The following is a 16,281-nucleotide window of genomic DNA, read 5'->3' on the forward strand; positions in this document are numbered from 1 at the left end:
TGTCAAAATGTTTGTTTTTCTAATTGTTATAAACCTCCACACCATGTTGTTGACCTACGTATTGTGTACTAATTATTGAAATTTCTTTAGATATTGGTCAAGAATTCCTTTAAACTTATTGATTTTGTACAAAGTGTAGTAGAAAAAAAACCCCACCAAACAGTTGAATCAGATATAGATCTTGTTTTAGAATGAAAAGATTATGACCTTTTAACAAACATCAATAAACTTGGCTTGTGTTCAATATTGACAGACCATTTATCTTCTGAGGGTTCAATGTATTTTACACAGACTCTGGTAGTTCAGGTTCGGTACAGGTGACATGTAGGTAAATTCTGAGTTTCCTTTATGAGTTTACGTGCAGACACTGAGTCATATTTACACTGAGTAGGTGGTGATCAAGGTAAACAAAGACTCGATAGCCAGAGTTAAGAGGTTTTAACATTCGTAACACTGCATATCCTTAAAAGACCGGCACTAGAACTTTGTTCTCTTACAGAGTTTGGACATTTAAGTCATTATAACGGTGACATACCTGGCACAATAACAAGCTATGCAGGATAGTTTGCTAATTTGCAGGCACAAAGAAATGTGCTTGGGAAGTGATTGGCCTAGTGTTTCGGAAATGCCATTGAATTTCTGGAGGAGATTTTTAGAATTAGTGATTCCATCATTATAAGGACATTCACTTGTTAATGTGATAGTGGGCGATTTCTAATTTTTATGGGAATTGAAAGTCACTGAACTTGAAATGCCCAGGTATGATTTATTTCTGTATCAGTTGGAGAAAAAAAAGATGGTAAAAATGAAATGTACGTATGTTATTTGACAAGTCCGTTTAAAGTGATAGGACATTGCTGGTGTTTGAAGTGTATATTGATTTTATGAACATAAGCATGGTTTAGTTTTTGGTTATAAGAAATCTTTGCTTGTTGTTTAATCTTAAATGGTTTAGTCACTTTGCATGTTAAATGTGCATTTCAGTGGGAGAATATTTTTGTAAAGTTGTGTTCTTTTCTTTCAGTCACAATACACAGACTACAACCTTTGAGCACCCAGTGACAGGAAGACCAGTCAGCCATGCAAGTCCCACACAGTAAGTCCTTATATCTAACTCTATCAAATGAAGCAACACAAGGAATCTAATGGTTAAAAGTTTTTTCTCACAGTGTAAAACTCCACAGACAAATCATTTATTGAAACATGATATGTGTAGTTTTTAAGAGTTTACACCTTGATGGGTATTATGCCTAATGGTTGGCAGATATAGCTGTTGGATGTATATTTTGCTTTCTGATTGAAGGGCCAATTAATGGTGGACATTTCAGTATGATGATAATACAAAACTTTTAACTAACTCCTGTGGTTCATTCAGGGTTAAGCTGAATGATGTTGGCCTTATATATATAAGCTGAATGATGTTGGCCATTATCCAACCTTGCTGTTCGATCTGTTGTCAGGAAAATTTGACTAATGGTGAACACGATTAGCAGATTACTGGTGACAATATACACTAACTAATAAGATTATTCTGTAACAAATCCAGTTGGTCACCACTTTCTTTGTTTGGTTAATGCAGAGACTTAGGTCATCCCTGCATTTGTTACCAATTCTGGAAAATGGTCTGATTGAACATTTTGAAACTTTATGATCTTTGTAGGTTCAACCTGTTGTATTGTTTGGGCTTGGCTGACAGCTTCTGTCATGCTGAGAAAATGTATTAGGATTACATTCAAACTTTAATGGGATTAAATCTATTCCAGAGGCTTATGCTTTCAAAGTTGTAATTTATATCAACAGTCATTTAGACTGGCAAATTTTTGGCTTACATATGGAGAGGGAATTGTAGAATGAATTTTACTGTACTAGAATCTCAGAGAATTTTAAGTAGTTTTGATGGTAAGTAAACATTTTATAAGTGAAGAAACTTGAGTTTCTGCATGGAAAATGGTTTTTAAACTGATGCTTTGCTAGAGGATGTAAATTCTCAGGAATTATTGCAATTGGTTTGAAACACAGTATGTATGTATGATAGATGTGATAAAGATTAATCAAAATGTTTAGTGATGTGATTTATTGAAAATTAATGGTTGTCTGATAAACTATAAATCAGAGTTTATATTGCAATTTTATATGGAAAAAATTCTTTGTAAATCTTTTTCTATGAGAATGGAAGTGCAAGGACTAAGTATTAAGTTTTAACTTTCTGATGGTGAAAATCTTGAAAGTGTAAAACTTTGATTTAAATGCAGTACATTTATAGATTCCATGATTTAATCTGATCTTACTGAGATAGCTGTACTGATTATTCTCCATGTAATAAATGTTGCATTATTTGATAGGTCCCCCACCTCTGCAGCCTCTCCCCCTAGCAGTCCTGGTGGTGGAACCCCGGTAAGTACTGTTCATACAGGAACAGAATCTACCGAAGTTTGCCTGTACTTCTGGTTGGTTCTTAACAAAATTTTAGGTCACCTTAGTGATGGCTATCGGTCTGCATCTGTTGTCGTGCGTTAACAATTGAACAATTTAAAAAACAATTCTTGATAACTATAACTACCCTTCCAATTCTTTACAAATTTGATATGAAGCATCTTAAGGACAAGAGGGACGTAAATTGTAAATTTCAGGACCCCTACACCCCAGGAATTTAAGGATGGTTCAAAAACTGCAAAAAATTGAGCAATTTTCCAAAAATTTTGCTTACCACTGCTTAAGAAAAACTAAATGTATTGTCATATAGAACAGGAAGGTCTCTACCAAAATTGTGAATTTCATGATCCCCGGGGTAAAGGTTTTGACTCCAGGGGGGTGGGGATAAACTTTTCATATAGTGTTTGAATATGAAACATTTAAATAACATTGATAATAAACTGAAAGTAAATGAATATTTAGAAGGAGCAGGTAGCCTTTTACCAAAATTGTATATTTCATGATAGTGATTAAATATCTATCATTTGAAAAACTTCTTAATTTTGCTGATACTGTATAAAAACTAAATGCATATTTAGGAGAAGCCAAAAGGGATGCACCAAAATTGTGGATTTCACATTCCTAGGGTTCTGACGGGTCCAAGGGCGGGTCCAAAATAGTCATTTAGAATTGATATATATCTCAAGTCTTTCATCAGTATGGGCACTTTCAGGGGGGGGGGGGGGGGGGGGGGGGGGGGGGCATTTGTGTTTTAAGAATGTATCTTGTTTTAATTATACTGAGTGATCGTCAGGTTAGTTTAGATAGCAGGAAAATGATAGATATCACAGCTCTGGGGTTAATGATACTTTTAACTAATACTCTGGTGACTGATAAGGCCTATGGACCTTTACTTACTAAAAGTGTTCGTTATATAACATTTTGTTAACACTATCATATGTGATAAATGTATTAAACATTTTTGTAATTTTTTTTAGAAGTCTCCTGTAAGATCCCCAACAAAGTTAAGGTAGGAGTGTTAAATCACATTCCACTGACTCCATAGAGAACATTCCACTGATTTCATAGAGAAGATTTTTATTCTAGTTTGGTATTTTTTTTCCTATTCGTGTCTTTGGAAGCAATTTTCAGTAAATTTTGAACTTTACAGAGCTTTAAAGGCACCAGCCGCAAAACGAGAAGAAACCGCAATGGTAACCCTAAAGGGCTGGCTCTATCGTCAGGTTAGTCAACATCAGGAAATTTTATAATGGAATGTTTAGCATACAAAAGCTATACTTCTGCGTGGCTAGAAAAGTATGATTTATCTGATTTCACAGGAAAGCAGTGGCCTGAAGTCTTGGAAGAAGAGGTGGTGTGTCCTAGCTGACTTCGGACTCTTCTTCTACAAAGGTTAGTAATTTAATACCAGTACATCCTTTCACGTGTCTGGTTTGAATTTTACATTTCAGCCATGAACTTCCAGTTTATATCTAGTTGTTTTAAAAGCTGTTTAAGTAAAAAAAAATATTTGACACAGTTTTATAAAAGGTTAGTCCTACCTTTTATAAAAGGAGGTGTAGCACTCGAAATAAAATCATAACCAATGGAAAGCATTGAATAAATATTATATTTTCTAGGTATTAGAGACTTTGTAGTCATTATTTAAGAAATGAAACTTATAATTCTTTGTATGAGGCATGTATCAAACGAAACATTGGTCGGAAAACTTCATCAATGCACATAGCGCATTGATGAAAAAGTTTTCTGTCCAATATTTCGTTTGATACATGCATCAAACAAAGAATTATAAGTTTTATTTCTTATCATTTAATTATGTTTTTAAGATAGAAAAACAAATAGTTTCTCCCATCAAAAAGCTTGAATTAACATTTTTGAAATGGCGCATAGGAATGCATATATGTAAGAATGAAAACAACAACAAAACGGCATGGCTGTGCGTTCAGGTCAGGTACAGTACTGTGCAGATTTAAATGGACTATACGCCAAATTAAAAGTGCAATTGTTAAAAGCTGAATTAAATATAAAGGAAGATAACAAGTGGTGACTGGATTTATGCTGCATTGTGTTGGAGGAGACGTTGAACACTGGTTGTGTTGTTGGAACGGTGGAATGCAACTCGGCTCCATGCTCCATTTCAATATCGAGTAAAAAGTTCAACACCTCTTCATCTAAAACGCACTCGTTGACTGAGACCCATATAATGCAGTTCAATTTAATTAATATTTACCAGATCAGAAGTCGCCACTTGCTCCGTCATGTTATCGATCTCGTAAAGCAGGTGATTCATACCGGGAACTAGTGTAATCTGTCTACTTCTACCAATAAGTGGTCTACGTCATCAAGTTGACAATTGTGCCACGTCATCGCTCATGTATGTTGTTTCTTTAAATTAATTTGTATTTTATTCATATCTTTAGTTGTGCTTAATTGAACAGTCAGGTAGGAATGCTTACAAACATAAGATTCCTTGCATTTGGTGATATTCACATACCCATTACCATTCCTGATGCCAACTAGACAACAAGAGTATTATAGTTTATTATGTTTATTAAAGACTAATCAAAAGGGTACAACATATGTTCCGAACTGTGATGGACATTAGGGAATTGGCATTGAAACGGCCGCATTGTGGGATATACAATAAAAAACTGGGTCCAGAAGGGATAGCTGGTATACCGACTAATAAGTACCGGGCAAAACCAGTGGCCCTGCGTTGGGCGCAGGTGCCAAGGATCCCAAATTTAGGTGGTACTAGACATTTGGGTCCGAGATTGTTGAGAGCACATCTGTATACCTGCTTCCCGGTGATTGCTTCTGGTTAGTAGTACTTCTCTACCCAAGTACTCCAGTACTAAGTCTCCCCTCCTGTTATGAGAGGTGGAGAGGGCCCCAAGCCTGCAGGCTTTGCTATGACCCCAATCGAAAACTTTGCCTTACATGGCATACATTTGTAGATAACCTGTCTACCCAACATTTTTTACTTGATAACATGCTCTACATAGCATACATTTGTAGACAACCTGTCTACCCAACATTGCGCCCACCACTATGCATAATGGCTGGGCAGGGAAACCACGAGCCAGATATGCCCACAACCCTCCTATCCATCCCTACGGACCCGCCACATACATCGATATGATGTTCCTCCATTACTCAGGGGATACTTTCTCCCAGGATAGGGGACAACAAACCCTTTGTTAGATGATTATAAAGATGTGTTGCAAAGCTCAGCTACGGGAGTACCAACAAATTTGTAGTATATATATATTGAATTATATATAGGTGAGAGGAGAAACTCGCTTCGGCTGTACCGGGAACCCCTGCATTACTAGTCAGGTGCTCTAACCACTGAGCTATCCAGGCCGACATTCACGGTCCGTATAGCCCAATTACTACATTCCTCCCTCCTTAAACAGTCTTCGCCCTCGAAGACACAACCCAGATTCTGACCCCTGACAGGACCTGCGACTGCAAGACCAGGGGTAGTCAACAGCACCAAATGTAGTAAATATATAATGTATTAGTATATATAGGAGAGGGGAGAAACTCTTTGTCTGGACCGGGAATCGAACCAAGGACCCCCTGCACTACCAGACAGGTGCTCTAACCACTGAGCTATCCAGGTCGATTTCCACGGACCGCATAGCCCTAATTACTACATTCCTCCTGCCTTAAACAGTCTTCGCCCTCGAAGACACATAACCCAGATTCTTCTGGCCCCTGACAGGACCTTCACCTGCAAGACCAAGGCAGGGCTTGAAGCGAACTTTTTATTTCACCAGTCCAGGTGGACTGATGGGGTATAATTTCAACCAGTCCGCAGAAAATTACCAGTCCAACAGATGTTTAAATTATAAAATGAAATTTAACTCAATATGTCTCTGACAATATTGTAACACTTGTGTGAGATTAATGTTTATTAATTGGGTTCATCTGATATCTACAAAAGGATGCCAAATGTGTGTATAAGATTTCATAAGTATATTTTCCAAAATGAAGCATTAGAAAATTAACCAGTCCCATCAGACTGACTAAAACAAATGTCGGTCAGTCCGCCAGACTTTTAACCAGTCACAGACTGACGTGCATATGTTAATTCGAGCCCTGCAGGGGTGGTCAACGGCACCAAATGTAGTAGATATATATATATAGATGTATAGTATACTAGCATCGTAAAGTGCGCTCAAATATACAAGTTCCTGGGAGACATAGAGTTGGTCGGCCAATGCTATTTTGGAGAGAGCTGACGGAGAAAGATCATAGGGAGTGGAAGCTCTCAACTGCCGACCCTCATGACCGGAAAGAATGGAGATCTGAGGAATAGTAGAGTACATGGCTCTATTTGTTATGATGAATTTAGTAAAACACTGTATATGAATCTGACCAAGCGTGTCCACGGGATCCTAGATTTCCCACGCAGATTTCAAAGGATAGACTGATGAATATATATACCCTCCCAGATTTTACGTGGCACGTGGGCACCAATTGGGTTGAAAAAACTCGGGGTTTGAATTAGATTTATGAAATGGCGAGCCCTGATTTCGGCACTACTTTTAGTGTTGTATGTGGGAATATTTTGATTTTATATTGTGGCACATGGGCGCCAATTGGGGTATGAAATTAGAGAGCATCTGCTATGTTTCAGTGCCAATCTGCTCGTGTCTGGGACGGAAAAGGAAGTGCTATGTGCACATTAACTCGTACTATGATGGCTTTGGTTTTGATTAATTCGTTCGATTTTTAGATCGGCCAACATTGGAAACAGTTCTTCCGTCAATTAAATGAGATTAATCTGGCATGAAGGCAAATTAATCTGTATTATTTTTGATAGCAATGAAAAACAAAAATCAAACGAATGTATTTCGTTATATATAATGCTTGTGTGGAAAATCCCGTTCTATAAATAGCGCTAAAATTAGAATGGGGAAGACGCATTCCAGAGAAAAGTAGTCCCGCATGCTTAGTGCAGATGAACTCCGAACGAAATTTTGACACAGAAATCAAACTCAAACGAATTTTTCAACCAATCAGCATCGTTGTTAAGTCATCACTTTAAAACTTATTAAATGATATACTATTCATCAATAAAGGTTGGTATCCTCGGCAGTATAGCACTCCTTGTAAAATCATATTCAGTGGAAAGCATCAAATATATATGATATGGTCAAGATAAATAAATTTGTTTCTGGTTCGTCGTCCAATCCTAAATTTTATGAGGTAACACTATTGAATATTTACCCCTTTTCCTCCGAAAGGAAAGAATTTCGGTTTTACTTTTAGAAATCCTAATCTTGGTCACTTCAGTATTTGAGAAAATGCTTTTATGTATTCTACTCGGGAATCATGATTGAATAACGATTTTTCATGGTAAAATGCATCGTACTTGTCAAGTATCCCAGGAGATAAAAAGCAATGTAAAAATTGTGCTTCCACTTTGTAAAGACTGTTATTCACAATACTGCCAGTAAATCACTATGAACACTGTGAATGTGGTTTTATTGCCAATATCAATAAAATGTTTTCTTTACTTACCTACCCTGTGTTTTTTTTACAGACCGGAATAGGAAACGCACAATTTATTCATCTCGGCCTAATTATGTATCTTTGTAAGAAGGAATAGCACTTTATGTAAACCATGATTGATGAATGGCATGTGATGTAATCTTTTGGTATTATAGATGTTTAACTACTCTGCGAGAGTTTGTATCCTCAAAAAGAAGTACAGCACTTAAAGGAGATGGAAATTGATCAATAGTATTAATATGTATAAATGTACTACATGCTTTTGTGCTCTTGGTTTTGGACATGATGGATTATTGTATCATTTTAAGTACTGTATCTTATAGGGCTAGGATTATGCAGTAATAAGCTAATTTGATAAGATTTGATACCTGACTCGCAATATGATGGATCATACATATCACAATGCTTTATTAGAAGAAATGAGTATTGAACAGATTTATTTACAATGCAAAACATGTTTGTTGTATTTCTGTTATATTTTAGAATCACATTAATATGTACAAATGATCCATTTTATGTCTATTTTCTTCAAATACAAGCATTCTGAATGTATTGCATACTACTGATTTACTACCAGTGGGAGAACTAGTTTTACCCACAGCCGGTTTCCCTATGCCATGTTATTTTTGACAAAATATGTGCTATAGCTTTAATTATATATTTTTCCAATCTTGCATTGGTTCTTCATGGGTCATCCCAGTCCTTCTCTGATAGTGCAGATACTAAATTAAAAAAGGTTACCAATATATCGATCATTTTGAAGAGTTGTCATGATTTAAGTAATTCATACATGCATGAAAACCTGTACTTTTTCAGACGATAAAGAGCATCATTCTGTAGGATCCATTTTGTTGCCTAGCTACCAAATATCCCAGTGTGTTTTGGGAGAAAGCAACAAGAAGTTTGCCTTTAAGGCAGAACACAACAATATGAAGACCTACTTTTTCGCGTCAGACAGTCAAAATGACATGGAGAGATGGATAAAGGCTCTCAAACTAGCAGCAGCCCTCAAGGGGGTCCCCAAGTATGTATAACAGTCACCGAGTCCCTCTGCAATTTGGCTTCTAAGTACTTGATGGAACCATACAGATAATACTAAAACACACTTGTGTCTATAATTTCACAAAAAAATCTTACAGCTAATTAGATAAATATTTTTTTTCGTCTTTATACTCAATGGAGTGCAACTATGCCCTGAGTAAGAATGCCAGTTTTTCACCTATGTGTATACTTCAATTTTGCTCAAGCAAAAATATATGAGTGAAGAATTGTAAAAGAATGACTGTTTTAAAATTTTCATCTTAATCGTGCAAGATTTTTTATGAAAAGGGCCATTGAGAATTTGTCGGATATATTTAGCCTTATACTTATTAGTTTCTGTATTTTATTACAGAAGATCTCCTGAGCCCAATAACAACACACCAAAATTAATCCCCAAGTCAGCATTTATGGAATGGGATGAGGACGAAGATGAGGATGTGAAGAAGAGATTTAGTGGGCCGCCAGAATTTCCTCCATCTAGCAAGTCTCATTCACAATCTGCTTTTGGACCATATCAAGGTCCTGGACAAACTAGGCTTGCACCAGAGAGAAACAGAAATCAAATTCCTGAGAACCGTAGTCCGAATCAGAGACGGTATGACGAGTTTCCTACTGATCCAAGAGCTCAGGTGAATCATAGGCCTCCGGACAGAAGGCCAGAACGAGCTAGGCCGCGTAGTGAGGAATTTCCTCCCCCTAGAAATTATCAAAGGGACAATTTACAGGGATCCAATGAACCTCAGAATAGGAGGTCATACCACGAACCAGATTCACGGGAAAGATCCTATAACAATCGGGATCCAAGAAACTCGAGATCAAATACTGTGGACAATCATTACCCTAGATACAAGGATGAGGTGGATGCAAGGTTAGGCTTCCCCAGAGTGGCAGATTACAGTAAAGCAGCTTATGATCGTGAGCGAGACAAAGAAAATTCATACATTGAAGACAATGTCTATAGTAAACCTGTGAAAAAACTTAATAGAGATCTGTCTCCTCATGAACGATTTGAGGAGAGAGGAGGACATCATCGGATGAAAGAGCAGAGAGTTCAAGGTCAGATGTCACCAGGGGGCAAGGATGATGAAAACCCATATGTTCACATGGCACAGCATGACCCAAGGTATTGATTTTTCACACAAGATATTTTCTATATCACGTACCTAATCAGACATTGTTTGCTTTATGTTACTGTTATGTGGAATCCTTTAAATCTGGTGGGGCCAGTTTTCATGGATTGCCAAGATTTTACAGAGTTGTTGCGATTTAATTTTGTGGATATGGTATCTGTGTGTTAAAGCATTAAATATATGTGTATTTAGTTGTGGTTTGAAATTGGTGCTATGAAATTCACAAAAATTGAGCCCCCACAAAATTGAATGATTCCACAGTACCATTTCTGAGCAATTAGAAAAGTTGATCTGAGATTCTGAGAAGCCACTCCAAACAGTGAAGCTAGATGAGCTACAAAGGCATTTGAATTTGGATCTGCTGTATAAAGCTTGGACAGTATCAAGTGATATTGTGATGATCATAATTTGTAAAATGAGTACTGTAAAGCAGTGTGGTTTGAACAAGCTAACTTAAAGGACACAGCACATGTTTCTAAGCTTTTTAGCAATTTTCAGCAAAATTAATTCTATTCATGCCTAAAACTACTCTAAATGTGTTTTATATGAAATATTTTGTGTAGTTTTCGAGTTTGAAAGCAATAAAATTCAAATCCTGCGATATGCATATTTACTTTCAATATTTACGCGCAATTGTGTGTGACGTCATATGCGTCATTGGGTTTGAAAACTCGACAAAAGCCAATTATCATGTTATGGGCTTGTAAATAACATTGCATTAAGGTGTTTTGTACTGTTTAAGGGTGCACTATTTGTCGGTAGAAAGGATGTTTTCAATGTTTCGAAGGAAAGAGTGAGAAAAAACACATGGATAATTTTTTGTCAGCGTGAGGATTTTGCCTTAAAAAACACCTAGTCATCTTTGTCCATGTACTTTTTCAAAAACCATTTGGAAAGAGACCCAAATAAACTGCGAGAACATGGATATATTGAAGCTAAGCACTACTAGGCCTACAGTATTCTGCTCTGGTCTTCAAATTCAATACACACTCGCACCAACCGACTTTCACCTAGTAACAACATAACTTGTGCTCCCAATTTCTACCAAAGGTAGATTTACAAAAATTTTAAAGATAACAAATAATTGAGCTTTCAATTATGAAATGTTGTAGTTCCTAACTTTAAATTGAATTATGAAATTATGCTTATTCATTTTTGTTTTCAATGAACTCGTAACATCAAGTACAGTATAAAGCCGTGCTCCCACTTTATTCATAATGACGTGCAGATCACAATTAAAATATAACAGTAAAATTGCTTTATATTAAAATAAAGTATTGTGAATTCCACTTTTGATTTGATTATATTTATTATTGGGTTTTTTTCTCTCTCTCGAAATACACCTGTGACAGTAGGCCTAGTTGTCAACGTATCATAATTTGTCTAATCCAAAAATTAATAATAATTGCACTGTTTATTTCAGAAAAATAATGCTAACTACAGATGTTTAAAGGAATAGCATTACCAAATAGTGTGTAGACAGCGGCCCATATTTAAACATTATTACTTGCAGTTGCCAATTTCATACTCGCTTTCCTCGCTACATTTGGTATTTGTATGCACTGGTGGCTAAAACATATAAGACTCGGGGAAATTTGTCAACATCAATTTAAATTTTGTCCATGGTGAATAAATTAGGCCCCTAAAGCTGAGTTTTTAAAAATATCTAATGCTACTTTCACAATCAGTTGATCGAAGAAGGGCATGTCACTGTACCATGCTACTACCTAACTAATTAACGGGTCTTTTTGAAATCGAGGCTTAGATTTAACTCCGTATTATGGCTAATTATCGCAATATTTTGACTAACTATTAGAATTAATTACTATACGAAAGACAAAATGCATATAATTTTGTATACTTTGGAAACATGTGTCGATGTGTCCTTTAAACAATTACATCTGACACTTCTAATCTTATGAAGCATATTAACATTGTTGATCTTTTCTGTGCATACATGCTTTGAGTAGTAAAAGTGGGTGTTTTAATCTTTTAAAGACATTATTTTTAAAACCATTTGTAAATGTTTTAATATTGCTTTAAACACTCATATTTACCACAAAATTTACTTATGAAACCACCTTTGTTTTTGCATTACATGTATTCACGAATCTGTAATGGCAAATCATAACCCTAAATATTGAAATCCTTCAAAAACATGTTTTTATTGAAGTATTTTAAAATAACTGATTTACATTGTTGTTTGATCAAATAATAGAAAAGCCCCCCCCCCCCCCTCCCTAAACACAGCCAAATATGGCATTCTTCATTAGATGCATCCAAAATCTTGGGTATCCTATGACCTAGAATCTCGGTTGAGATTCGGCTGGGCTGAATATTTTGACTGACGCCTTCACCAAATTTCGGAGCAGTCCTTCATAATTCATGTCTGGAAATTTACTTTCAGCTTCAGCCAGTTCTAGCAATTAATGTACACTTAGGTTACACTTCTGTTCGCTTCAATTAAGTGATTTGACTGTTAAACTAACTCTCTATCACTATTAATGCACATACTACTTACCGTCTAAATATGTAAATTCCATAAAATAATCACTATTTTTTCCGTTCAAATGTAGACTTCTATGGCGCAATATTTTATCTACCAAAATTGGAGAGTTCCTATAGTTTGTTTTTTTTTAATTAGAGAAATGCAAGTAGGTATGTAGAGATACGCTGTATCAGTAACTAGATAAAGCAGACTATAGGAACTCTTCAATTCCAGGAGATAAAATATTGTGCCATGGAAATCTTCATTTGAACGGAAAATATAGTGCCTGTTTTCATTTTGGGATTTTTATACCTAAATGGTAAGTAATACAGCATTAATAGTGATAGAGAGTTAGTTTAACAGTCAAATCACTTATTTGAAGCGAACAGCAGTGTCACCTAAGTGCATTTTAATTGCTAGAAGTGGCCGAAGCTGAAAGTAAATTTCCAGACATAAATTATGAAGGACTGCTCTGAGATTTGATGAAGGCGTCAGTTCAAATATTCAGCCAAGCTGAATCTCAGCCGAGATTACCTATGACCTTAAAACGAAATAAAAAGTGATACATGTACCTCTTTTGCATTGTCGTGAAAATGATAAATTTTTATGCCCCCATTCAAAGAAGATGGGCATGTTGCTTGCACATATCGGTCGGTCGGTAGACCACATGTTGTTTGCTCAATATCTTGAGAACCATTTACTTGATCGTAATAACATTTCATATGTGGTTTGGTTACGAGTAGAAGAGGACTCATATCGATTTTCAGGTCGAAAGGTCAATGGTCAATCCACTTTGGATATAGGAAGACACTGTCCACTCAATATCTTGAGAACCCTTTACTTGACAGACATCAAACTTAGTATACTGGTACATCCTAAGGAGTAGCTGACCCCTATTGATTTTGAGGTCACATGGTCAAAGGTCAAGGTCAAACTGGACATAGGAATATACTGACTGTTCAACGTCTAAAAAAACCTTTGCTTGACAGACATCAAACTTGGTACACTGGTACATCTTAAGGAGTAGATGACCCCTATTGATTTTGAAGTCACATGGTCAATCCACTCTGGACATAGGAAGATATTGTCTGCTCAATATTTTGAAATGGTTTGGCACTACATGTACTATCAATCAAATGATGCATGTGTATAACCCTTTTCAATTTGGTGCCATGGGGGGGCCTACATGTTTTACAAACATTTCTTATCTTCATAGTTTCCTTGTATATGAAAAAAAGAAAGATATCAAATAGATAATTAGCTTGATGATAAATGATTGTAATGAAATATTTAATTCAATTTCAAATTACCACTTGAGATGCATTTACTAAGAATTCTTTGGTTGCAGTTTTATTCTACCATTCTGACACATAATGTAATTCCATCAATAGTATAATTGGCAATGCAAATGAATTAATGAATGCAAGATTTTAGAATCTGCGAGGGTAGCATTTTTACTTGGTCATCTTCTCCTGAAGATGTACCATTGTACCAAGTTTGATATCTGTCAAGCAAAGGTTTCTCAAGATATTGATTCCTTGCATTAAATTAGGAATCCTGTACGTGCCGGTATTTTCTGGTACTGCTTTGGAGTCGGACTTTATTATTATTTTTTTTTTTTTACAGTATTTAATACAAATTTTTAATTTTGCTGATTTCAACTACTCTGTTGGTGACAGTAGAGTTATGGTAATTACTTTTCAAAGAAATCATTTTAAGGAGGTATGCTACACCAGAGAAATTTGATGTAGATGAAAAGTGGAGGATATGTACAACAATATTTTGAAGTTGAAAATTTTCAAATTTACTTTATTTTGTCAAAAAATACAGTTTTAGTAGAAGGTAACCTGAAAAAAATTTAAAACCCCTGCTGGACTCAAACCTTCGACCTACAGTTCAGCAGTCGGTATTCTAACCTACTGAGCTACTCTGCTAGGTATTTAAATGAAAAAGGAAAAGTCAAATATTGCTGATATCGATTTTTTCATCCATGTTTTTAAAGGAAGTCAGCCATTATGACGATGTAGAGTACTACCTTGATGTTCAACTATATTCATTTACAGGTCTGTGGAGAGACCAGACATTATCCCTCATTCAAATCATTCCCGAGAAACAAGTGAGACTAGTAACTATGGTTACTACTCACCACAGAGGGCGGAGGCTCAACAGTTAGATCGTCTGTATGGCAGAGAAGAGAGAGGATATCCACAGGACCCACAAATTCTTAGGCATGGGAGGATCCGACCAGAGCATGACGAAAAATACCCAGGTCATCCTGCTGGTCCACAGCCAAAGGAGCCACCCAGGCTGTACCTCACCGAAGATCAAACAGCCCCAGGACAGCCCAACGGGCCACCACAGCAAGCAGACCGTGAAAATCTCAGCCTGCCAGTCAGTCAGAATAACCTGTATGTTGACATTCCTCACACGTATGTCAACATTGGAGATGCACTGTCCCACAGGTACAGTGACCAGGGCAGTCCTACGCCACACCGCCCACCCCTTCCAACAGCAGTGCGTTCTCAGTATGTAGAGGAGTTAGCACAGGCGAAAACCCCAAATACATCACGGGAACTACTGGATGCTGAAAGAGCACTCGAGTTCAGAATGCAACAACCTGCATACTTCAGTTACCCGACTCCAACCAATGAGACTGCACCACAATTTCAAGTATAATTCTAACTTAATATTTGTATGCAAGTGATACAATGTATAATAAAAAATAAAAAAAAAGATAAGGACAAGGAATCTTTCAAAATGGGGATTTTATTTTGATAACAGATTAAGGAATTAACATTTTTCCTTGTCAATGACAATGCTGCATATTAAAGGGAAGAATATATAATGTTAATTAACTCCTTCATGCTTTTGTAGGGAGGTGATAATTACCAGGGTAATCGCCTTCATCCTGGACATGGAGCATACTCACACCAGAACGAGGCTGGACGAGAGAACCAGAATGGGTACAAGTCAAGTACGTGTGTTTCAAGATGTTGTTTGCTCGTAAAGGGTAAAATGGATGAAAAGTGCAACCCGCTTAAGAGAAGCTTGTAAATTGGGATTTCAAGTGGTTAAAATACCTGTTAAGTTATCTTTGAAATAATTGTGTATATTTGATATTTTCAATACGTATTTGAAACCAGAATCTTATCTTTGCTGTATATTATCTTCAAAGATTTATTATAATTAACGATTTGTATACATGTTTGTAGTACTTTATTCTTTCAATTTAGTCTGCACATGAAAATCTTATTGAACTGTTCTAGTCTATAGTCCTATTATACCATTTCTTTCTTGTTTATTAGATACACTTAGCTTCTGAATAACAGCTTTGCTAGCGAGAAGAAAAAGTAAAAAACACAAAGCAGATGTAGTTGTACATCAGTAAATTATTAAAATTATAAACTCAGTCTTCTCTTAAAAAAAAAAATTAAAAAAATTCTGGGCCGTTAGCCTGTAGGTCTAGTGGATTTGATTTTACTAGCTCAAATAAAAATTTTACTAGCCCAGAAATAAAATTTCAAAATTAATGTTGTGTCCTTTTATTCAATTTCAAAATTAAGCACTGCCTCCCTGGGCAGTTTTTTTTTTTTGAGATTGCTGTGATTTTGAAGGTTAAGGATATAGTCACACCCGCTAAAACAGTTTTAAACATCTGTATTA

At 36.1% G+C, this 16,281-nt stretch overlaps 1 protein-coding gene and 1 non-coding gene across 26 annotated transcripts in view; one reads left to right on the top strand and one right to left on the bottom strand.

The window, feature by feature from the left end:
• Positions 1 to 16,281, top strand: part of LOC125648149 (pleckstrin homology domain-containing family A member 7-like) — a 54,394-nt gene that overhangs the window by 11,438 nt on the left and 26,675 nt on the right. For 19 of the 25 annotated variants that reach the window (XM_056139531.1, XM_056139534.1, XM_048875078.2 and 16 more), the window contains 9 exons: positions 1,025 to 1,096; positions 2,343 to 2,394; positions 3,411 to 3,442; positions 3,584 to 3,656; positions 3,753 to 3,825; positions 8,776 to 8,983; positions 9,353 to 10,123; positions 14,682 to 15,288; positions 15,493 to 15,592. In XM_056139531.1, the coding sequence (XP_055995506.1) occupies positions 1,025 to 1,096; positions 2,343 to 2,394; positions 3,411 to 3,442; positions 3,584 to 3,656; positions 3,753 to 3,825; positions 8,776 to 8,983; positions 9,353 to 10,123; positions 14,682 to 15,288; positions 15,493 to 15,592 (1,988 nt within the window). Of the gene's footprint in view, positions 1 to 424; positions 760 to 1,024; positions 1,097 to 2,342; positions 2,395 to 3,410; positions 3,443 to 3,583; positions 3,657 to 3,752; positions 3,826 to 8,775; positions 8,984 to 9,352; positions 10,124 to 14,681; positions 15,289 to 15,492; positions 15,593 to 16,281 lie in introns of those variants that run through there. The other 6 variants (XM_048875080.2, XM_056139538.1, XM_056139541.1 and 3 more) reach the window with 4 other exon arrangements.
• On the bottom strand, positions 5,988 to 6,061 carry Trnat-ggu (transfer RNA threonine (anticodon GGU)). The gene has a single exon. It is a non-coding gene; the product is annotated as a tRNA-Thr (tRNA).

The sequence above is a fragment of the Ostrea edulis genome, chromosome 6 (genome assembly GCF_947568905.1).
Source record: "Ostrea edulis chromosome 6, xbOstEdul1.1, whole genome shotgun sequence".
Classification (NCBI taxonomy): Eukaryota; Metazoa; Mollusca; class Bivalvia; order Ostreida; family Ostreidae; genus Ostrea; species Ostrea edulis.